The sequence below is a fragment of the Bombina bombina genome, chromosome 5 (genome assembly GCF_027579735.1).
Source record: "Bombina bombina isolate aBomBom1 chromosome 5, aBomBom1.pri, whole genome shotgun sequence".
Classification (NCBI taxonomy): Eukaryota; Metazoa; Chordata; class Amphibia; order Anura; family Bombinatoridae; genus Bombina; species Bombina bombina.
The window spans coordinates 464,996,714-465,021,878 of NC_069503.1; the positions used below are offsets into that span (position 1 = coordinate 464,996,714).

Genomic DNA, 25,165 nt, shown 5'->3' on the forward strand with positions numbered 1-25,165 from the left:
CCCTCCTGTCAGATTACTGATTTACCTCATCTAAAGATCTGTATGTGTATTATACTGCCCCCTCCTGTTAGATTGTTCTAATACATATTTATGTTCTCCCTTACAGATATCTCATAAGAAGGAACAGCCCAGAGCAAGATGCAGAACTATATTTTATATGAAGAGATTGGAAAAAGAAGCAAATCTGTTATTTACAAGGGAAGAAAAAAAGGCACGCTCAGTTTTGTTGCCATACTTTGTATAGAGAAAAGTAAAAGACCGGAAATAACAAATTGGGTATGTATATGTAGTTATAGACTTTTTCCAATTTTCCAAGTGGATTAGGCACTACAAGCGAGTAAGTCTTACTATGTATTCATATTTCAAGAAAGAAGACTCAGTGTTTCTTCAAATCTACTATTACTTTTTTTAGTGGTGGGTTACATCCAAAGTTTCAGCCCACACTTGGGCCAGTGTGGGCTGCAACATGGGATGTAACCCACCACAGAATAAAGTAACAGTATATTTGAAGAAACACTGAGTCTTCTTTCTTGAAATATATATATATATATATATATATATATGTGTGTGTGGCCCTCGGTTTACGCCGGTTCAATTTGCGCCGTTTCAGAATAACAACCTTTTTTTCAGTCATGTGACTGCTATTGAAAAGCTTTACAAAGCAGTGCTTTAATTAAAATAGCCAGTAGGTGGAGCTGTCCGCTTGTTTTGCAGCAAATTTATGCAACCTAACAGACTGAAATTGATCTGTGTATACAGAGCAGACATTAGCTATCGAGCAACAAGATCTAGCAGGCAATTCCCTATTATCTTCCTGTCCAGCTGCTTGAGGTGAGGGTGCCTAACTGCCTATTAATCACTGCAGATTGAAATGCATAGAATAGGTGCAGACCCAATATTATTTAACATGCTTACAATGCAGAGAACTGTTTGCAGAAAAATGCAAGTAAAAAAAAAAACGTTTTTGTTCATTAAACTTAGTTTGATGATGATGCAGTCTGTTGTGTGATTATTTAATTAGGTGCTGTTAGCAAATGTTTTTGTTCATTAAACTTAGTTTGATGATGATACAATCTATATTTTTAGGTTTATAATGCTGTTTAGCATTTAAAGTCTTCATTTCAAAGCTTTAAAAATAATGTATTAGGTGTTATTTATGACAATTTTAGAGGGGCCTGGAACCTAACTCCCTCACTTCCCATTCACTTACATTATAAACTGGGTTTCAATTTACAACGGTTTCGATTTGCAACCATTCCTCCTGGAACCTAACCCCGGCGTAAACTGAGGGCTACCTGTATATATAATGTGTGTGTCTATATATGTGTACACACACAACTGCCTTCTTTTTCCTAACACCTGAGATCTCATATCTTTGAGCCCTTATTACTTTTGTGCAATTTTTATTAGATATTGTTGTTATGAGTGTAAGTGTACTTTGTAATGTATTTTTGAAGTGTTTTGTGCAACTGAAGTCGCTGTAATCATTCTTGCCTTGAGTGCAATCGTGTTTACTTTCAATTTACCAGCGGTAAGCTTGACGAGCGCTCCACTCGTAATCTGACTCTAAATCTTTCCTTACCATTATGTTATTCATATACTACCAATTTGACCAAGTTATTACAGCCCTATTCATAAAGGGACATTAAACTAATGTTTTTATTTATGCAACAGAGCCAAATAATAAACGCTTTCAAAATGTTAAACTGTAATTTTGTTATAAAAAATATGCATTGTTTCGCAGTCTCAGGACACACCCCTTGAATAGCCTCTTGCATGTTGTTTATTTTACTTCCTATATAAACAAGCTGCTACGCATATTAACCAATCACTGTGCAGTGGAGAGTCAAGTGGAAATAATCCAGACTTCAGAATTAAATTACAGGAAAAGCAGGCAAAACAATTAAAGGGAAATGAAACCCAAAATGTTTATTATGTGATTCATACAGAAAATACAATTTTAAAAAAAGTTTCCAATTTACTTCTATTATTAAATTTGCTTAATTTCCATGTTATTCTTTGTTGAAGAGATAACTAGGTAGGTGTCTGGAGCACTACAAGGCAGGAAATAGTGCTGCCCTCTAGTTCTCTTGCAAATGGAAACATTCTTGCAAAGCTGCTGCTTTTATGCTTCACTTATATGCAGGGTGGATAAAAACCAATTATTTTAAAAAATAGATTATTGTTTCTTAAGACACGGTAAGTCCACAGAATAATCAATTACTGTTGGGAATATCACTCCTGGCCAGCAGGAGGAGGCAAAGAGCACCACAGCAAAGCTGTTAAGTATCACTTCCCTTTCCACAACCCCCAGTCATTCTCTTTGCCTTCACTGCAAGGAGGAGGACAATTCTTTGTCAGGCCCTGGTCAGAATCAGGCCTGTGTTTAAATCTGTTGCTCCACCTGGGAGCCTTAACCTTGTTCTTAGAGTTTTACAACAGTCTCTGTTTGAGCCTATGCATTCCATAGATATTAAGTTATTATCTTGGAAGGTTTTGTCTCTTTCTGCTATATTCCTCTGCTCGGAGGGTTTCTGAACTCTCAGCTTTGCAGTGTGACTCTCCTTATCTCATATTTCATGCGGATAAGGCTGTTCTCCGTACCAAGTTTGGTTTTCTTCCTAAGGTTGTTTCAGTCAGAAATATTAATGAGGAAATTGTTGTTCCTTCTCTCTGTCCTAATCCTTCTTCTCATAAAGAACGTTTGTTGCACAACTTAGATGTTGTGCGGGCTCTTACATTTTATTTACATGCTTTGAAGAACTTTCGTCAGTCTTCTGCTTTGTTTGCTTGCTTTATGGAAAATGTAAGGGTCAAAAAGCTACTGCTACTTCTCTTTCTCTCTGGTTAAGAAGTGTTATTCGTATGGGTTTTGAGACTGCTGGACAGCAGCCTCCTGAGAGAATTACAGCCTACTCCACTAAGGTAATTTGTTTAATCTATTGGATTGGATCACTGTTAAAGGGATAGTAAACACCAAAAATGTTATTGTTTAAAAAGATAAATAATCCCTTTATTTGCATTTCCCCAGTTCTGCATAACCAATTCAGTTATATTAATATACTTTTTACCTCCGTAATTACCTTGTATCTATGGCTCTGCAAACTGCCCCCTTATTTTAGTTCTTTTGACAGACTTGCATTTTAGCCAATCAGTGCTGACTCCTAGGTAACCCCATGGAAGTGAGCGCAATGTTATCTATTTGGCGCACATGAACTAGTGCTGTCTAGCTGTGAAAAACTGTCAAATGCATTCAGATAAGAGGCGGTCTTCAAGGGCTTAGAAATTAGCGTATAAACCTACCTAGGTTTAGCTTTCAACTAAGAATACCAAGAGAACAAAGCAAATTTGATGATAAAAGTAAATTAGAAAGTTGTTTAAAATTACATGCCTTATCTGAATCATGAAAGTTTAATTTGTATTTTACTATCCCTTTAAGCAAGTTGCCATTTTATTAGTTGGAGATTATTTTACTAGACCATTTTGCCCTCAGGTAAATGTGTCCATGTGTAAGGACTCCAGCAACGTCATGAAGTTTGATCATTAAACACCATGGCTACAAACACTTGCTATGTATAACTGGTTGGCTACTAAATGGTATATATGTACCTCTTCTCTTTCTTTCTTGTTATTTGTAATTGGAAACACAATAAAAATGTAAGAAAGAAAAAATAATTGTATGCTCTATCTAAATATAAAATTGTAGGTTGTAGGTATTTTTAAGCTAAGTGTGAGGAGGGAGGGGCAAGCAGTAAAAATGAAAGTGTAACCTATAGTGTTATTGTTTTAGGTAAATAAAACTAATTAAATCGTTTTCTTTCCAATGGCATGGAGAGTCCACAATTTCATTCCAATTACTAGTGGTCTATTCAACTCCTGGCCAGCAGGAGGCGGCAAAGAGCACCACAGCAGAGCTGTTAAGTGTATTTTCCATTACCCACAATCCCCAGTCATTCTTTGCCGCTATCATCAGGAGGATGTGCGAAGATGGTGTCTGAAGATATTTAATCATTTAATGGGTACTTTTCCCTGCCAGCAAAGATTGGGGCTATGCTGTGTTCATGTAAATCTCTTTAGTAAGAGTAATAGTGGCTTTTAGCAGTTAGAAGACGGCGAGGTGGTCTTTGCTTAAAGGGATAGTCAACACCGGAATTGTTGTTGTTTTAAATGATATGATAATGAATGATAATCCCTTTATTAACGATTCCCCAGTTTTCCATAACCAAGACAGTTATAATAATACACGTTTTACCTCTGTAATTACCTTGTATCACAGCCTCTGCAGACTGTCCCCTTATTTCAGTTCTTTTGACAGACTTGCATTTTAGCCAATCAGTGCTCACTTCTCGGTAAATTCACGTGCATGAGCTTAATGTTATCTATATGAAACACATGAACTAACGCCATCTAGTGGTGAAAAACTGTCAAAATGCATTTAGATTAGAGGCGGCCTGTAATGTCTAAGAAATTAGCATATGAACCTCCTAGGTTTAGCTTTCAACTAAGAATGCCAAGAGAACAAAGCAAAAATGGTGATAAAAGTAAATTGGGAAGTTGTTTAAAATTACATGCCCTATTTAAATCATGAAAGTTTTTTTTGGACTTGACTGTCCCTTTAACTACCCCTTTATAGAAAACCAGGATTGGTTACTCTGTTTTTTTTATTTTATTACTGGTCCCTGACATTTGTTGGTGAATCTGTCACACCTAAGAAGCTGTTCCTGATCTGCAGCCGGACCCACAGGTACATGTTAGAAGGAACCAGCACTCTAGGGGTTAAATCCTCTGTGGATTCTTAACTTTGGACACAACTATCACCAAAGTGGAGATTTATTCTGGCAGGGGCATATATAGGGTACTCCGTCTTTAATAGGGGAATTTTAACTTGTATTCAGGTTAAACGTCAGAGGCTGGCAATTAGAGGGTTAAGGAGCATTGATTATTCTGTCTAGCAATTTTTATTAATATATTCCTGCAAGGATCGTTATGAGGTTTATAACGTCTGTTTATGTTCGCGCCGTTTTTTACTCTGTGGCGCAGTTTATTTTCTATTGCGGTCATGTGACCGTCCTCTGTGCTTCCACTAACGGCTTCTCCTTTCATACCCGACTGCTGTGCGGAGTGTTTACTGAGCTGTATATCAGCTTCTGCTCTGGGTTTCAATCGGATCTTTGTCTTATTACCCGGATTGACGACTATTGAGCAGATATTTTTCTGAGCTGTATTACAGCTGCTGTACCGGAATGGTGAAGGATTAGTTTCGGATCTGTGTCTACAAATTTCCAGCTAGTTGGTCTTTCTCTGCTGGTTTCCGAAGTGATGAGTCCTCAGCAGAGCTGAGGGTTAGAGATGCCAGTTAAATATTAGTTCCTGTATTATTTTTGAGGAACCTATTTTTTATTTAAGGACGTACAATATTTGGGGTCTTTTGTTTTACGAATATTATATATTTGTACATTTATTTTGCTAGTGGGGTCCAATGTCCTACCATTATGGACCCTCAAGCAATCTCTAGTGTGTCTTTTGAAAAATGTTTATATTGCTTGGAGGCTCAGATAATTCCTCCTCTGCAGTTTTGCTCCTTATGTTTAAACAATATGCTTTTGTCTAAACAAAAAAATTCCCTCTCAGAGCCATCTGTCTCTCAGGATAATGTTGTCCGTGCCATGCCTCAGCTTTCCCCTCAAACGTCCCAAGCTTTAGCAGTTTCACATGCAGTACCCTGCGTTTCCACTCATCATCCTCCTGGGGTGTTTTCTTACCAGGAGATTTTGCTGCGCAGATAACGTCTGCTGTATCGGCAGCTTTATCAGCATTCCCTGTTGCTGGTAAGTGAAAGAGAAAATCTAAAAATATTTATTTTAGTAAGGGTTCTGACTCCACTGAAGCTGCGTCAGTCTGTCTCTCTCAGTTGTCAGATGAAGATGATACCTCAGTGGCTTCTGAGGGCGATATCTGTAGTTGCTAATACTGCATATTCAGAGGAGGTTAATTTTAGATTTAAGCTAGAACACCGGTTACTTTTGAAAGAGGTCCTTGCTACTTTGGAAAACTCTACTGTCCCTAAGACCCCAAAGAAATCTAATAAGCTTAACAGAGTGTTCAATGTTATTACTTCATCTGTTGTAGTTTTTCCAGTTCCAGACCATTTGTCGGAAATTATAGCTCAGGAATGGGAAAAGCCAGGGATTCCTTTTTCCCCATCCCCTGTTTTCAAGAAGATGTTTCCTGTTGCTGACTCTGTACGTGACTCATGGCGCACTGTACCCAAGGTAGAGGGAGCTATCTCTACTTTAGCTAAGATAACTACTATCCCTATTGAGGATAGCTCTTCTTTCAAGGATCCCATGGATAAGAAGCTGGAGGCTTACTTACGAAAAATTTATATTTATCACGGGTTACAATAGCAACCAGTTGCAAGTATTGCTACGGTTGCGGGGGCAGCATCTTATTGGTGTGATGCCTTGTCCGACCTGATTTCAGAAGAGACTACTATAGGGGAGATCCAGGATAGGATCAAGGCTCTAAAGCTGGCTAATACTTTTATATGTGATGCTAGCATGCAAGTGGTCAGCCTAAGAGCCAAGATTTATAGCCTTGCAGTTCTTGCTTGCAGAGCTATGTGGTTAAAATATTGGTATGCTGATGTTGCATCCAAATACAAACTTCTGTCTTTACCTTTTAAGGGCAAGACTTTATTTGGTCCTGGTCTGGCTGAGATCATTTCTGAAATCATTGGTGGAAATGGATCTTTCCCCCCCCTCAGGACAAGAAGAATAGATCTAAGGGTCGTCAAAATTAAAATTTTCTTTCCTTTCTTAACTTTCGTAACTTCAAAGGACAAAAGTCTTAATCCTCCAAGCCGGAGCAATCCAGGTCCTCATGGAGATCCAGTCAGCCTTGGAACAAGGGGAAGCAAGCCAAGAATCCTTCCGCTGATTCTAAATCGGCATGAAGGGGCTGCCCCCGATCCAGTCTTGGATCAAGTGGGGGGGCAGGCTTTCTCTTTTTCGGCAGGCTTGGATCCGCAATGTCCCAGATCCTTGGGCCGTGGAGGAAGTATCTCAGGGATACAGAATAGGATTCAAGTCTCGTCTCCCCAGGGACAAATTTATCCTGTCAAGGTTATCTGCAAACCAGGTAAAGAGAGAGGCCTTCTTAAACTGCATAAAGGACCTATCTTCCATGGGAAGGATTGTTCCAGTTCCAGTAGAGGAACATGGTCAAGGATTCTATTCAAACCTTTGTGTGGTTCCCAAATAGAGGGAAATTTTCGTCCCATTTTAGACCTAAAGTGTTTTAACAAATTGCAAAAGGTTCCGTCCTTCAAAATGGAAACTATTCGTTCCATTCTACCCGTGGTTCAGGAAGGTCAGTTCATGACTACCATATATAATGCTCGTGGGATACTCCTCTATCAGACCGAACTAGGCCAGTAGTCTTGTTATCCCGGCGTCGATCCAGAATGATAGGGAATATCCCAGAGCAGAGTAGGTTTTCAAGATGAGATAAATGGCACTCACCACAGGCAGGACAGTCCTTGGCGGCAACAGGCAGGAAACCAGAGACAAACCACTAGGGTGGTCAGGCAAGCAAGGTTTGTCAACAGTAAGGCAGTCCAGGGGTAAACCACTAGGATGGTCATGCAGGCAGGGTCTGGCAACAGTAAGGTAGTCCAGGGGTAAACCACTAGGATGGTCATGCAGGCAGGGTCTGGCAACAGTAAGGTAGTCCAGGGGTAAACCACTAGGATGGTCATGCAGGCAGGGTCTGGCAACAGTAAGGTAGTCCAGGGGTAAACCACTAAGATGGTCAGGCAGGCAGGATTTGGCAACATTGAGGCAATCCAGGGCAGATAAGGGTTAACAGGTAGAGGTCAGACAAGCAGAGTTTAGCAGCAGTATCAATCCAGCAGTTAAGGGTTAAAGAGGCAGAGTCGTCAGACAAGCAAAGTGCAGCAGCAGTATCAATCAAGCAGTTAAGGGTTAAAGAGGCAGAGTGGTCAGACAAGCAGGGGTCAGCAACAAAATAACAATCCAGCATACAAATCAACACCCAGGAGAACAGTAAGTAACACCTATACTTGGGCAGTGATAGGTAGGACTGACGTTACTTACATAGGTGCAGGAATCGCGCCACAGGACATCCAGACTGGCTTCTGCAGGAGGAAGTGTGCAGCGATGACGTCACCACCGCACACAGAGAGGAGCCGACTCTCCCCTAGGCAACGAGCAGAATGCAAGCGCCGCATTCCCTAGGAACAGCTAGAGCGGTGCGGCGCGACACCATAGATCAGAAGGATGCGTATCTTCATATTCACATTCACTAATTCCTATGGTTTGCCTTTCAGGACAAACATTTCCAGTTTTTTGCTCTTCCCTTTGTCCTAGGGGCCCTTTTGGCGGTGGTCAGATCTCAGGGAATTGTGGTTGCGCCTTATCTGGATAACATCTTGGTTCAAGGGCCATCTTTTCAGTTAGCAAGATCTCATACAGAGATGTTGTCTATTCTACGTTCCCACAGGTGGAAAGTGAATCTGGAGAAGAGTTCCCTGGTGCCAGACACCATGGTATGTTTCTTTGGATTGACTATAGATTCTCTGTCCATCAAGATGTTTCTGAAGGAGGTCAGAAAATCCAAACTTCTGGCTTCTTGCCTTTCACTTCAGTCCTCTACCCGTCCATCTGTGGCTCAGTGTATGGAAGTAATTGGTCTGATGGTTGCTTCTATGGACATCATTCCGCTCGGTTCCATCTGAGATCCCTACAGTTATGCATGCTCAGACGATAAAGCAGAGACCACTCGGACCTATCGCAGAGGCTAGCTCTGGATCCCCTAACAAGAGACTCTCTATCTTGGTGGATTTCAAGGACCATCTGTCTCAGGGTACATGCTTCCTGAGGCCATCCTGGGTTATTGTGACCACAGACGCCAGCCTTTCAGCCTGGGGAGCAGTTTGGGATTCTTTAAAGGCTCAGGGTCTTGGACTCGAGAGGAGTCTACTCGTATAGTAAAGATAAACATCCTAGAGTTGAGAGCAATTTTCAATCGCAAAATATCACCTTGGTTGCATACATCAATCTCCATGGAGGAACTCAGAGTTCCTTAGCAATGAAGAAGGTGACTCACATTCTCCAGTGGGTGGAGTCTCACAATTGCCTCCTCTCTGCCATCCACATCCCACGGGTGGACAATTGGGAAGCAGATTTTCTGAGCAGGCAGTCCTTTCATCCCGGGGAGTGGGCTCTCCACCTAGAGGTTTTCACATTGATAACACTTAGGTGGGGGTTCTGGAATTGGATCTGATGCCGTCACGTCTAAATGCCAAGCTTCCACGTACGGTTCAAGATCAAGAGATCCACAAGCCGTTCTGATAGACGCTCTGTTGGTGCCTTGAAACTTCAGTCTGGTTTACCTGTTCCCTCCATTTGCTCTCCTTCCTCAAGTCATTGCTTGTATCAAGCAGGAGAGGGCGTCTGGGATTCTAATACCTCTGGTTTGCGGATTTGGTGAAGATGTCGTCATCTTTTCCCCTTCAGGGTCCCTTCCTCCACTTAAATCTAGATTCTCTGAAGCTGACTGCTTGGAGATTGAACGTCTAGTCTTGGCTAGGCGTGTTTTTTTCTGAGAAGGTCATTGATACTATGCTTCAGGCTCGTAAGCCTGTTACTCGTAAGATTTACCATAATGTATGGCGTAAATACCTGTATTGGTGCGAATCAAAAGTTTTCCCTTGGAGTCGGGTGAGGGTTCCTCGCATTCTATCCTTTCTTCAGGAGGGCCTGAAGAAAGGTTTGTCAGTCAGTACTCTGAAGGGTTAGATTTCTGCACTACCTATTCTTTTGCTCAAATATTTGGCAGATCTGCCAGATGTTCCATCTCTTGTTTAGGCCTTGGTCAGAATCAGGCCTGTGTTTAAACCTGTTGCTCCTCCTTGGAGCCTTAACCTTGTTCTTAAAGTTTTGCAGCAGGCTTCGTTTGAACCTATGCATTCGGTTGATAATAAGTTGTTGTTGTGGAAAGGTTTTTTTCTACTTGCTATTTCGTCTGCTCTTAGAGTTTGCGAGCTTTCTGCTCTGCAGTGTGATTCCCCTTACCTTATTTTTCATGCAGATAAGGCAGTCCTTCGTACTAAATTGGTATTTCTTCCCAAAGTGGTATCGGATCGCAACATCAATCAAGAAATTGTTGTTCCTTCTTTTTGTCCGAATCCTTCTTTTCAGAAGGAATGTCTGTTACACAACCTGGATGTTGTGTGTGCTCTAAAATTTTATCTACAAACAACTAAAGATTTTCGGCAGTCTACTGCCCTGTTCGTTGTTTTTGCTGGTAAGCGTAAGGGTCAGAAGGCCTCTTCTACTACTCTTTTTCTCTCTGGTTAAGAAGTGTCATACGATTAGCATATCAGACAGCTGGACAGCAGCCTCCTGAGAGAATTACGGCTCGTTCCTCTAGGACTGTCTCTTCTTCCTGGGCTTTCAAAAATAAAGCATCTGTGGAGCAAATCTGCAAGGCAGCCACTTGGTCCTCACTGCATACTTTTCCAAATTCTACAAAATTTATACTTTTGCCTCGGCTGAGGCTTCCTTTGGGAGAAAAGTTTTTCAAGCGGTGGTGCCTTCTGTTTAGGTCCGCCTGTCTTGTTCTCCCTCCCTTTCATTCTGTGTCCTCTAGCTTGGCTATTGGTTCCCACTAGTAATTGGAATGAAATTGTGGACTCTCCATGCCATTGGGAAGAAAACAAAATTTATGCTTACCTGATCAATTTCTTTCCTGGCATGGAGAGTCCATGACCCGCCCTTAATTAAATTTAAGACGGCAGGGTTTTTGTATAAACCTCAGGCTCCTGTATACCCTTGTGTTGTCTTCTTTTTCCATTGTCCTCGGCCGAATGACTGGGGATTGTGGGTAAGGGAAGTGACATTTAACAGCTCCCACTAGTAATTGGAATGAAATCGTGGACTCTCCATGCCAGGAAAAAAATAAATTTATCAGGTAAGCATACATTTTGTTTTTATTAAGCTAATAATTATTTTTCTCCTTCCAATAAACTACATCAGAAAAGTTGTCTAAATATGAATGATCAACCTGTTAAACTGGAGACAGTTCAACTTCAATAATTTCATAATTACCTTCGTACTTCTATTGGTATATAACCAAATCAGCAATTTTCTGTTAAAACTGTAAACCTCATTTAAAAAGTTAATCAAAAATGAAACTTTCATCTAGTTACATTAAAGAGATATGAAACTAAAAAATTTTCATTCATGAAAGTATCAGTACCCCCCATCTACCCCTTCCTGCAATCACTACTGAAGCACCCCTCCACGCTGATTCCCCATTTTTCTGTAGTGTGCGTCCCTTCCCTCCCTCTCCCATCCATACTTTCTGTTGGTAGGGTCACACCACTCCCACTCCCTCCCCACTCCACCACTGTGCCACCTCCCTCCATCCCTCCCGAACAGCCAACCAGCACTGTATGTAACAATCAGTTAGTCTGAACCCATATGATATCTAAGCACCGATCGTGCTCTATTGCCATGTAAAGGCAGATGCCTGCAGCCCAGGAAGAGCAAATCTTGGTTGTTACTTCACAACCAAGACTGCTGGAGCTTCCTAAAGGTTGGACGTAGCTCTGTTATGCAATACCATGGCCTATGTAATACATGACGTAGATCTATGTCCGATTAGGGGAAGAGGTTAAAGGGACATGACACACCAATTTTTTTTCTTTCATGATTCAGATAGAACATACCATCTTAAACAACGTTCCAATTTACTTCCATCATCAATGTTGCTTCATTCTCTTGGTATCCTTTACTGAAAAAACAGAAATGCACTACTCGGAGATAGTTGAACACATCTGAAAGCCAATGAAAAGAGGCATATATGTGCAGCCAACAATCAGGAGCTAGCTCCCAGCTACTGAGTCTACCCAGGTATTCTTTTCATCAAAGGATACCAAGAAAATGCAGCAAATGAAATAATAGAAGTAAAATGAAAAGATGTTTAAAAAAGTATGCTCTATCTGAATCACTAAAGAATAACTTTGGGTTTCATGTCTCTTTAAGTGACTGCTATCAACACAAAATGAGTAACATGCTGGAATTTTAATGGATCAATAAAAGTTACATTATATTTTCTCTGGGTGCCTTTAATGTGCTGCCACCTTTGGTTGACTTCATTGCTTGCTTGTTTCCAGAAATAAAAATATCACATTGATTGTTTAAATATGTACTGCATTAAAGGGAACATTAAATTTAAAATGTTACCCTCCACAAAACATTTATTTATGCATCATTAAATAAAACTTTGTGACTTCTGGTGAGCGGGTAATGGTGAAAGCTGCTTCTAAAAAGAGTTCTATTCAGTGTAGACTTCTTTTTGCCACAAATAAATGTTGGGGTACCTAGAAAGTACACAGGGGCTAGCTGGAGACTCTACATCTTGTCTCCCCCATCAGAGGCATATTGTGTAAGCTATACTTGATACCTGGACTCGCTGGTCTTTAGAGACTCATGCCCTCTCCTTAATTAGAGAGTGGTTTATCAGAAGTCTTAAGTTTTCTATACTGAATGGCTGAATACTAGTGCCAGAATCAAGCTGAGAGGAAGTAAATGAGACAGGCTGCTAGATTTGTCGGGAACCAGTGGCAATCTTGAGAATGAGCTACTAGATTTATCTTTTAGCTGAAGCTTTGGCTCTGCTTCTGCTCACTGCAGACATATTTGAGTCACAGTGCCACACTTTGATAGCAGCCAGAATTAACCCAATTGTTGAGGAAATATCAATGTTACTGACACCTGTATTTGATGGTCTTATCCATTAATGTGGGAAATTGCAGGGCGCGATAAGGAAGGCGGCAACTAAAACCGCTACGGAACCTCTCACAGGGAAGGTATCTGCAGCCACTGATAAAATACCAACATATTTAGCTCCAGATGAGTTGTCAGCTCACAGTTCAGGAAATCTGGATGGCCTCTACAGCGTTCTGACAGGGCTAAGACATTTTCAGTGTTGTTCTCTTCAAGCCTGGATCCATGCTAAAGTGATGTGTATGAAAATGGCCTATCCTTGTACCTGCATTCGCATGTTAAGTTTCAAATGCCAACTAATCAGCTGCTTTCACAACAGGCTTCGGGAGAGGTGACAGACATCATGGGGAAACGGCCCTTGGAGCGCATATTATCTATCACCTCCACAGTTTATTTGACACTGGATCTACTACATGATGTTATGATTAATGTTTTGGACAGAATCACTATATGTCGCCTTTAAAGGGTTCTGAGCACAGGTCTGCATGGATCTGGAAATCCAGGAGAAGTATTGGATGATTGGTCATGCATGGGATATACCGGCCATTTAAAACAGCTTTACTATTTGTAATAGATAGTTTATGATGAAGAAACCGATTCTTAGCTTTACTCTTCTCCTGCGGAACATGATCATTTCTGACAGTATCTACATTTGCATAGTGTTTTAAAGCCAATCGTTTTAGAGGAACTAATGGCAGCCAAATGTTGTATAAGCTGTTACGGTAAGGCACCTCAGCCTGTCTGAGTGCAGGGGCCTGATTGGTTTATTATTTTAAAGAATTTTTGCATAACGTTAAGCTGCTGTGGTATTAAAAAATTCTTAAAGTGACAGTGTATTTAAAACAATTTCTACAATTTAGGGAATTTTTTATTTAGTATTATGGACATGGAAGACTGTGTTTTTTGACAAATGCTTGTTATGCCTAGAGGCCACAAATTGTTTTGGCCTATGCAATTCTGTGCTGCATGCTTAGCTAGAACACTTCAATTAAAAGATAAATTGTTGCCCCGCTGAGCCCAATGTCTCTCAGGATGATGCTGTTCAGGCAATGCCACAGCTTCTCCCTCAAATGTCCCAAGCCTCTATGGGCATCACATACAAGTGCCCTGCCGTTTCCTCTCAGCCTCCTGGAGGAGTTTATTCATCCCTGCAGTTTTGCTGCACAGGTATCTTCTGCGGTATCTGTAGCATTTTCTTCTTTTCCTATGCTGGGAAAATGCAAGATGAAAATTAGACATTCAGATAGTAAGGTTTCTGTTTCACCTACTGCTACGCAGGTTACCCTCCCTCATAAGTCTGAGGAGGAGGATACGTCAGTAGCCCTCTGAGTGGTGAAATCTCAGATTCGGACAGTATTATTCCTTCATCTGATACTGAAGAAGTAAACTTCAGATTTAAGTTTGAACACCTTTGTGTACTGTTAAAGGAGGTATTGGCTACTTTGGACAACTCCGATAACTTCTGTCGTTGTCAACCCTAAGAATTCTAGTAAACTTAATAAATACTATGATGTTTTTTTCTCTGTGGAAGTTTTTCCTGTCCCAGACCGTGTGACGGAGATTTTTTTCACAGGAATGGGAGAACCAGGGATTCCTTTCTCCCCGTCTCCCATATTTAAAAAAGATGTTTCCTATTGCTGACTCCATTAAAGATTATTGGCGCACAGTGCCTAAAGTAGAAGGGGCTATTTCTACTTTAGCTAAGAGAACTACGATCCCTATAGAGGATAGCTGCTCCTTTAAGGATCCCATGGACAAAAAGCTGGAAGCTTATTTGAAGAAGATGTATGTTCATCAATGTCTTTAATGGCAACCTGCAGTTTGTATTGCCACAGTAGCAAGTGCGGCATCTTATTGTTGCAACGCCTTGTCTGAATCAATTTTAGTAGAGACTCCATTGGAGGAGATACAAGATAGGAGTAAGACTCTCAAACTAGCCAATTCCTTTATTTCTGATGCTAACAAGCAGGTTATTAGACTGGGAGTCGAGATGTCTGGCTTCACTGTCCTAGCCCGCAGGGCATTGTGGCTAAAATCTTGGTCAGCGGATGTTACCTCTAAGTCCAAGCTTCTGGTGCTTCCTTACAAGGTTAAGACATTGTTCGGCTCTGGTCTGGCAGAAATAATTTCTGATATTAAGGGTGGAAAAGGTTTTTTTCTACTGCAAGACAAGAAGAACAGACTGAAAGGACGTCAAAGTAATTTTCGTTCCTTTCGTAACTTCAAAGGTCAAAAGTCTTACTCTCCCTCTTCCAAGCAGGAGCAGTCCAAGTTTTCTTGGAAGCCCAATCAGTCTTGGAATAAGGGGAAGCAATCAAAGAAACCCTCAGCTGAGTCCAAGTCAGCATGAAGGGTCGACCCCTGGTCCAGGATCGGATCAAGTGGGGGGGCAGACTTTCCCTGTTTTTTGTCATGGAGACGAGATGTCCCAGATCCTTGGACTGTGGTCATAGTATCTCAGGGTTACAAAATAGAATTCAAAACATTCCCTCCGAGGGGCAGATTCCACCTCTCAAGATTATCTGCAGACCAGTTAAAAAGAAAGGCATTCTTGAACTGTGTTCAGACCTTTCCTCCCTGGGACTGATTGTTCCAGTTACAGTAAGGGAACAGGGTCCAGGATTCTATTCAAATCTGTCCGTGGTGCCCAAAAAAGAGGGAACTTTTCAACCTATTTTCGACCTAAAGTTCCTCAACAAGTTTCTCAGGGAACAGTCCTTCAAAATGGAAACCATTCATTCCATTCTTCCTTTGATCCAAGAGGGTCAGTTCATGTTGACCATAGACCTGAAGGACGTGTATCTTCATGTTCCCATCCACAGAGATCATCACAAATTCCTGAAATTCGCCTTTCTAGACAAACACTTTTAGTTTGTGGCTCTTCTGTTTGACCTTGCCACAGCTCCCAGAATTTTCTAAAAGGTTCTGTGGGCTCTCTTGGCAGTAATCAGGTCTCGGGGAATTGTAGCGGCGCCATTCCAGGACGACATATTGGTTCAAGCGCCATCTTTTCAACAAGCAAACTCTCATACAGAGATCTTGTTGTCTTTTCTATGTTCCCACTGTTGGAAAGTGAATCTGGAAATGAGTTCCCTTGTACCAGCTACAAGGGTGGTTTTTTATGGACTATAATAGATTCCCTATCTATGAAAATTTTTCTGATTGTCATGGTATATGTGAGGTTAATAAATATATATATTTTAATCATATATCTCCAGATTAATAAATCTGTATTTTTGATCAGACATTTCACTGATCAGAAAAAGAAAAAATGATTCATTCCTCTCAGACAAACTGACTTCAATCATGTTCAGCTCTTCCCCCATTTAGTATGCAGACAGGATGTCTCCAAAGGCTTGAGCATAACCTTTGAAGCCCCCTCCTGCTGTGTAAAAGGCAGCATTTTGATACATAGAACAGGACACAGGCCCATATATATGGATTTCCTCCAAGAGAAATGCCGATCCGTCTGAAGAAATGTGAGAACTGCAAACATTTTTCAAGGGGAACTGATAATTAGCACAAATTTGTTTTGAATGACTCAGGCTATGTGGCTGATAATACCAGATGTGGTGATTAAAATAACACAGAGAAAACAAAGACAGATGCTGAGGTATGACTCTGGAAGTTCACGTAAGCAGACAGCAAATAAACATTTTTTTTTCTCTCTCTGTTTAAATACATGCCCCAGAATGTATTAAATATAGAAATTTGGGAAATTGTCTAATTCTATATTATTATTACATGGGTATTTGCTAAGCTTGGGAGGTAACTGTTTTAATCAGTCAAAAATGTGTAATAAATTCTGTTTTGTTTATATTTTTCAGACAGATAATCTCAAATCTACATAGAAGTGAATGTGCATGTATGTGTGTATATATATATATATATATATATATATATATGTGTGTATATATATATATGTGTATATATATTTATATGTTTTGAAAACATAAAAGATCTTACTTAGCCTCTGTGTGTTTAAAAACATGAATAGATGTTTATGGACCTGAAGAGAAGTGATTATTAACATTTATTTTCTTATTTCAGATCTACATAGACAGGATTCACTTGGAATACAGTACAATACTGAATTAAAAATAAGCTATTATTCACATATAAATGCCAGGATACCGATAAAATTGTAATGCATTTTAAGCTACTAATTAGCAGTATTAAATTGCCTTGATATAATAAAATGTTAATAATATAACATATTTGGTATCAGAATAATCAAAAAAAAAATAACCTAATATTAACCATCTGTAATTGGGGTTATATATGATTAATGCAGAGAGTGTAATCTGATTAAATAACCATTTTATGAAAAAAAAAAAAAAATTAACTTGCTTAAAAATGTCAGAAATGCTGTATTGTATTGCTATGTTGTACTGTATGCTGCCACCTGGTGTTATGTTGCGAGAACTACAGCCAGAAGGTTCTTTCTGGCTGTTAAAAATGAAATTTCCAAGGGCCAATCCGATTTAGACTTCCCAGATAACCAATGGGAAGGTCAGCTCCCGTAGTGCCACCCACATGATGTCATCAATGATTATATAATGGGAGTGTTGAATGCACAAGAGAGAGTTGTCTGTAACTTGTTGAAAATTAGTGATCTGATTTTGGCTGCGATATACCTGAAAAAAAAAAAGTTCACTTCAGCAAGGAGCTTAAAACTTATCCTTGATTTGTGCAAAAACCTTCTTTCAAATGAGATGACCTAAAGACCGCTACGAATTGGTTCAAAATTGGTGAAGTATATTGTATTTTAAATTGGTAGTTATAAGCCTAGGTTTTGTTCAAATCTGTGTCTGAATTGGCTAAGTAACTCATCTATACAAGTTCTGATATTGTCGGTTAATTTTGTATTAGGATAAATTGCAGTTAAATAGCAGAATATATATTTTATCCTATTGTTTTATAAACACTGTTTAGAATTGTATTGCTTGGATGTTAAAGGTTTTTAGTCCCATTGTGTTAAATAAATAAGGCTGAATTGTGAAGGTATATTGTTCTGGGTTTTGTAAGAAGAATAGCATATCTTAAGAGTTGGTTCTAACGCATATAAACTTTTATTTAGTTTCCTTTTATTGCAAATATAGTTCAATATGTTTATGGATATTAACTAAATAAAAGAATTCAGATATTTATATTAATTGTATGGTCTAGTAGATGCATGGTTGATAAGGGTTTCTATTTCTTTGTATTGTGTTTATAACCCTGCCATAAACTTATATATATTATTTGGATAGCACTGCTAAGATTTTCATAAATATACTGACATAATAATTGGAGGCATTGCATGAGATTTAATAATATCCATCATAATTGATATAATATATTTGTAAGTAAATAGAAATTATTATAAAAGAAAAAAAAAAAAGAAAAAAAAATAAATTCATATTTCGATATTAATATTTTGAAGATATAATTTTTTTTGAAAAGTTGAAATATTAATTTTCATATTTCGAGATTGACATTAATATCTTGAAATATTATTAAAGATTAATTTTGAAAAATTAATAAAAATATTAATTTTTCATATTTCAAAATTAATCAAAAATATTGATTTTTCATATTTTCAAAGTTAATCAAAAATATTAATTTCTCATATTTTGGAATATTAATTTTTCATATTTCAAAATTAATAATATTTTTTTTTTAAATATTAGCGTTTTAGTTTAACTAAGTACTAAACCAATATAATAATGTCTGTAGCCAGAAGTGACTCATTTAATTCTATACATAGCAATGAAATTGGTCCCATAACCATACCTATTACTAAAGGTCAGGTCCTTAAGAAAGATATCTTAAGTTACCTTAAAGGGAAGTTTAATATTGCGGGTGAATTAAATGATTTTATGGATATGCTTGAAACTAGGGCTAAAAATATTACCGTTAATAATAATATGTGGAATGAAGAGAATGAATTCTTCCAGGAATTATTAATGATTAATCAATGCGAAGCTCCCAAAAAGCGAGACGAACTAATACTAAAATCCTGGCCCCTTTTAATATGCATAATTGACGAAATGTCGTTTTGTGTCACAGACAAACGATTGCAAATACAGGAGCTAGAAAATAGTATTCGTTCCTCGCGCAGACGCGAAGAGGGTTTAAAAATAGCCAAAAATAAAATGGATGAATTTGCCCAAAACCTAGCCACCTTAGATAAGCACAATATGGACTTAATCGCGCAGATACAAGATTTAAATAAACAGCTTGCGCAAAGCCAGAGAGAATTAAGCGATTTAAAAAGGTCATATCGCCATAATGAAAACCCCTATATTAGCAGTGAGAATAATACAGATAATGCTAACTCCTTTAGCGAACGCGTAAGGGACGAGGTACGAAAATATATAGAACAACATAGACAAATGACCCCTAACGGGTCAGAAGTAGATTTCCCAAATAGACAATCCCCTCAGGATGTAAATCCAGAGGACAGCTGTAGCGCAGCTGATGCGGGGGAGGGAAACTCTAACAGAGAATCCCAAAATAAGTCTGATAAAGTCTATGATTCCCATAAAATAATCACCTTCGTACAACGCGCAGTACCTATATTCTCCAATAAGGGAACAACATCTGTAATTGATCATTTACAGGCTTTTGAAAATGCGTTAGCTATAATGAATGTTACAAGTGAGAAATTGAAAATTGAATTTCTGCCTTGGGTATTTGACAGTAAGCATCACAAATTCTTTGCTTCACTAAAGGATATGAATATTCATTCCTGGAATGGGGTAAAACAACAATGCAGAAAAGAATTCGGGCAATATCGCACTAAAACTGCCGCGAAAATAGCGGTATATGGTTTAAAGTGTCGTGCGAATCAGAGTCCAGTCGAATTCCTTTCTGTATTGAAAAATGCGTACAGTATGGCTGAAGATAATCCCAGATTTGATGGCTCAGAATTTGTAAATTTATTTTTTGAAGCATTGCCTACACCCATCAAAATCAACTTAGCTAGAGATTTTGATGAGGACTGCTCATTGGAATGGCTGATCAAAGAGAGTACGAAGTTATACTCTATTCAGCAGTCCAGTGAGCAGGGGGTTAAAAAGGAGTCAAAACCCAAAATTGTGGCAGAAACTAGGGTGTCACCTAGCCCCCTCAATTTGGAGTCTAACAAGAGGACTTATGCAGAGGTGGCCAGTCAAAACAGGCCATCTCCACAGAGGTTTAATTCTGCCCCTCCCCCTACACAGGTTGAGGCGCAGGGAGACTATAACCAAAGTGGGGGACATAATCAGGTGAATAATTACTCACAAAGAGAATACTCACCAAATAATTGGTATCCGCGCAAGGGTAGATACAATAAACGGCGAAGATATTCTCAGGGTAACCAGACACCCCAGGTATATAATGCTTCCCAAAATAATAATACTGAACAAGCTGAACCCCAGGGGCAACCACGCCAGAATAGAAATAGTGGCCCTGATTCTGAGGGAACCCAATGGTCCAGGAATCAGTACAATGGGGCACCAAGAGATAGGCCCAGGGGTAGAGGTAACTTGTACAATCAGGTAGATATGCTGTTTACCCAATTAAATCGGTTGAGCGAACAAATCGCTAATATGAGTCAAAAATCTACGGCTCAGCAACCGAACAATACTTTTTTAGGGGTACAGCCAGTGGTCAGCAGTGGACCACAGGCACAGTCATAAATACTGCAGTATCACCTGAAGGGGAGGGGAGAGATATACAAAATGTAGTAATAAATATCAATGATACTAATCATGTTATCTCCCCACAGACCGGAAACGGACAAATTAGCTGTGACAATGAGCGACATCAGCCGGAAAAAGTTAACAAATCTCTTCCTTTGCAGCTCTCTCTTAACCTTGTTTCCACAGATGCAGTACAAAAGAATCCAGCCGACCCTGTCATAGAGGAAACAGGTAGGTATGAAGGTTCTTCTGCATCGGAAAGCATGGCAAACTCAGGTAATACGTGGCGAAGCCCACAAATGTATGAGAATGCAAATTTTATGTGTGAAATGATAGAAACTGCAGGAAGATATTATGTACTAGTTGAGCTGCAAGATTCAGTCTCCAACCCTATCAGGGGATTAATTGACACTGGGTCACAGGCAACTATCTTATCCCACAGATACTACACACAGCTAAATGAGCTAACACCCCACAAACCTAAAATAAAAGAATTTGACGGTTCTCTGATAGGTGTTGGGGGTGATTCCCTAAAAGTCTACGGTATTGCCTGGTTAAAATTTATATGGGGAACAGGGTCATAAGACACCCTGTCATTATAGTGGATCTGCCAACTGATCGTTTAATTATTGGTAGTGATCTCCTGAAGGCGATTAAGCACCATAATTGATTGCATAATAATGTAATTTGGTCGCAAGTTAAACGCCTATCAATTATGAAAAATCTGGTACATCTCGCACCCGACACAGCTGTCACGTGGTGGAAAGAGAAACCAGATGCTGTGGAGATTCATTCAGGAATAACTCTACACCTGGAAATCACTATTCTACAAATAGATGATCAGACTCCTTTTAGTGGCTCTGATGGTAATACTTTTAAAATATCGCCTGGAAAGATAGCGAATATCTCCCTAGATGGCGATATATTAAACCATATCACTCCACAAGGGGGATCCTAAAATCCCTAAAGGGGGAGACCATGGCTCAATACCTCACAGGGATTGAGAGAGTTAAAGAGGATCTATTTATCCCTATACAAGTACATGACCTTGGTAAACCAAGTATGCTAAATAAACTTAAAAACAGGAAGCTAGCTATATAAGCGAAGGTTTTATTAGAGCAAATAGCGAACCTAAAGTGATTAAATATCTTTCTCCCCAAGACCACTGTGTCAACGGCCCTGGATGACAGGTCTGAAAGCTATACCATCACAGCTAAGTGCTTATTATCTATCTCTCTTGGTACTAAGTCAGTGAAGCACCTGTTTTTAGTTTTAAATACTCCCCATAATCAAATATACATTGCAATGATATCTTACATAGATATGCCATACAAATAGATCTGATTAATTCTTGCCTCTGGAGCAGGTTAAAGGGGGACCCTGAAGTATTTCAGGATGAAAATGCAGCCCTGAAATCAAACCAGCAATTGCCATATGCTGTGAATATGCAGGTATTCTAGCGTGTTATAATTCCTGCTGGGGCTGATAAATTTCTTTTACCCTTACAGGTAAGAGAGGGCAGAAATTAAAAACTTCTGAAACACTGATTTGCCTCTCCCATAGAATACAAAATCTGGGTGTCACAGTGACTTACACTCCTATGGTGAATATTGGAACTGTTCCAATACATATTATTGTGCATAACATGACCCCACAGGATATAACATTATCCAAGGGAACTACCATAGGATATGCACTGGAATCAAGTTATTACACTTTTGGATTCCAGAATAATGTAATTGGGCTAATACCTGAAGGATACCTAACTGAAGAACAATTAATAGAACAATCCTTTGCATCTATGCCAGAGGGTCTATTTAATATTCAGTCTATTTATCCCTTCAGCTCAGAGGAAGGCATCTGTAAAATTGAAGAAGCCTCTCTAGTGTTTGATCAGCCAATCAAACAGCAAGATTACCCCAATCCCCAGAGTCATGGGAGCAATATAAATTATAATCAAGGGGATCTCACCTCTAGGTTGGAAGAAGCCTATTGAAATAGGACAGCCTGAAATCTTTCCAGGATTTCAGCAAATAGTCGAAGAGCAAATATCCTTAGCCAATGGCTGTTCTAGCGATGATGAACGCCAACAGCTGCGAGAACTCCTGATGGAGTACAAGGATATTTTCGCTAAGGATTCTTATGACTGTGGTACCACAGACTTGCACATTGCAAGAATACAAACAGATCCTAATGCGCCATCCCTGTATTTGTCAAACATTACAGACTTTCCCTTAGCCTCATATGATTCTCTTGCAGAGATCATAAGGAATTTGGAAGAAAGAGGTATTATCAGACAGGTGCACAGCTCTTACAATAATCCTATTCTAGGTGTCCTTAAGCCCAATGGACAATGGCGTTTGTGTGCTGACTTAAGACAGCTAAACTACGAGGTATACATGTCTGGCTGGCCTGTACCATACATTGACCAGTGCCTAGCACAAATGCAGGGATCCAAAATATTCACTGCCATTGATTGTGCACAGGGATATTGGACCATAAAGGTACATGAGGAGGACCAGTATAAGCTGGCATTCTCTTTCCAAAGGTCCAATATGCATTCAGAGACTTCCATTTGGATACATAAATTCTGGACATGAATTTGCTGTATTCATGCATAAGGCTATGCCTGACGCACTGGAAAGGGGGACCTTATCTTATGTTGATGATGTTTTAATCAAAAGCACCGACTTTGAAAAACACATTGCAGAGCTTAAACACGTCCTCAGCCAACTTAAAAGGGCAGGTGTCAAATTATCCCTGCAAAAAGCTCAATGGTGCCGCACTCGTGTAAACTTCTTGGGACATGAAGTTACTTCTGACGGATTAAATCCCCAGAAGAAAAAAGGTAGAAGCGATAGTGAATTCTAAAAACCCAACTAACTTAAAGGAATTGAGATCATTCCTGGGTATGACAAATTATTCTCGCAAATTCATTGATAATTATGCGGAATTAACTAAACCACTACTACTTCTTCTGAAGAAAGATGTGAAATGGCACTGGAGTGAGTCTCAAGAGACAGCCATCAGAGAGCTGAAGAGAAAAACTCACTCAAGCACCTTGCTTAGTGTACCCTGAAGGTGGTAAACCTTTCTACTTAGGAAACAGGGTACACAGATGTAAGCATGAGTGCTGTGTTATACCAAAAGCATGATAATTTGAACAAAGCCATTGCTTATGCGAGCAAAAATCTATCCCCAGTAGAAATAAAGTTTAACGATTGCGAAAAAGCCCTCTTATCTACTGTATGGGCTCTACAAAATTTCCGCAGCTATATACAGGGCGAGAAAATTATTGTAGAAACGGGCCCACCAGCCTTTGCTTATATTTGCAAAGTGAGAGAATAAGAGATGGGAATTTGTCTATAGCCGCATAACAGCGTGGACTCTTTCCTTACCAAGGCTGGCCCTTAGAAATTCGCTACAAGCAGAATAAAAAGAATCCAGTCGCACAAGGGCTTGCTGAGCTCCGACGACTGTACTGCTGAGAGATCCTGGGGAAGAATTATCAGAAGATGATTTTCTGGAAGAACAATTGCTTTCCCCAATAAAATGTACAATGAGGACCATTGTCAAACATTACCTTGGTATTATGTTTGATGGTTGTTCTTACCATGCCACTATTGATAATGAGCGCAGATTAGTCGCTGGCATTGGTATAACGGGGGCAAATGGATTCCCAAATATATCTGTAGGTTTCAATATTGGACCAAGATCCAGTCAATGTTGCAGGAACTAACTGCTGTTTCAAAACCATTGAAATGGGCTATTGAAACATGGTATTCATGAATTTGTGATCATACTGACTCAAATTATGTGCGTGACAGTTTTTGTTGAATCCCTGCCAACTTGGAAAACGAAATGCATGCAGAAAAGCAATAACAAACCAGTCAAGCATGGCAAGTTGTTCTGCGAGGATTGATAATCTGGTAGTATCCAATGATTTAACCATTACACTGGAAAAAGACCAAGGGTCCATTCCAGAGTTCTAGGTCCTGATAAGGAAGGCAATGACCTTGCGGACTCATTAGCCAAACAAGGAGCCATAACTGGAGAACTCCTTAATATTGACCACTTAATGGGTGCAATTCAGGTAGAAGCCATTACCAGAAACCAGGCAAAACAACAGAGTGAGCCTAACTATGGTACAATGGAGTCAGGATTCTCCTAGTGAGGACCTGATCACTAGTCAAAAAGAAGACCCCATTGTAGGCATCTTCTATAAACACATAGAAGATCCTGAAAGCAACCCCCATCTCAAAAGATGATTGTATTGGCAAAGAAGATCTGAGAATCTTAATAAAATCTAAATCACAATTCAAATTACAGGATGGTTTGTTAATTAGAACCTCCAAAACTGGCATCCAACAGTGGGTAGTACCCACCAAGTTCAGAGGTCTAATGCTTCAACATGCCCATGATGCTCCCACATCTGGTCATCGCGGTGCCAAACTCACGTACGAAATATTGCGTGACTACGCTTTTTTGGCCACACATGTTGAAAGATGTTCAAACCTACTGTCAAGGGGTGTTTAATCTGTCCACAGTTCCAACCCACTGCACCAACGCATAGAGCGCCATTGCAGAAAAGGGGGATGGTAATGCCATGGTCAGATATACAAATTGATTTTATTGGTCCGGTAACAAGGTCATCAAGATGGTAACAAGTACATGTTAACA

General features: G+C 39.6%; 1 protein-coding gene across 1 annotated transcript in view; it reads left to right on the plus strand.

Moving 5' to 3' along the window:
• The window catches only part of ULK4 (unc-51 like kinase 4), a 1,503,227-nt gene that overhangs the window by 41,314 nt on the left and 1,436,748 nt on the right, over window positions 1–25,165 (plus strand). The window contains exon 2 of the mRNA XM_053714343.1: window positions 107–276. Coding sequence (XP_053570318.1) covers window positions 139–276 — 138 coding nt within the window. The 5' untranslated portion in view covers window positions 107–138. The remainder of the gene's footprint in view (window positions 1–106; window positions 277–25,165) is intronic.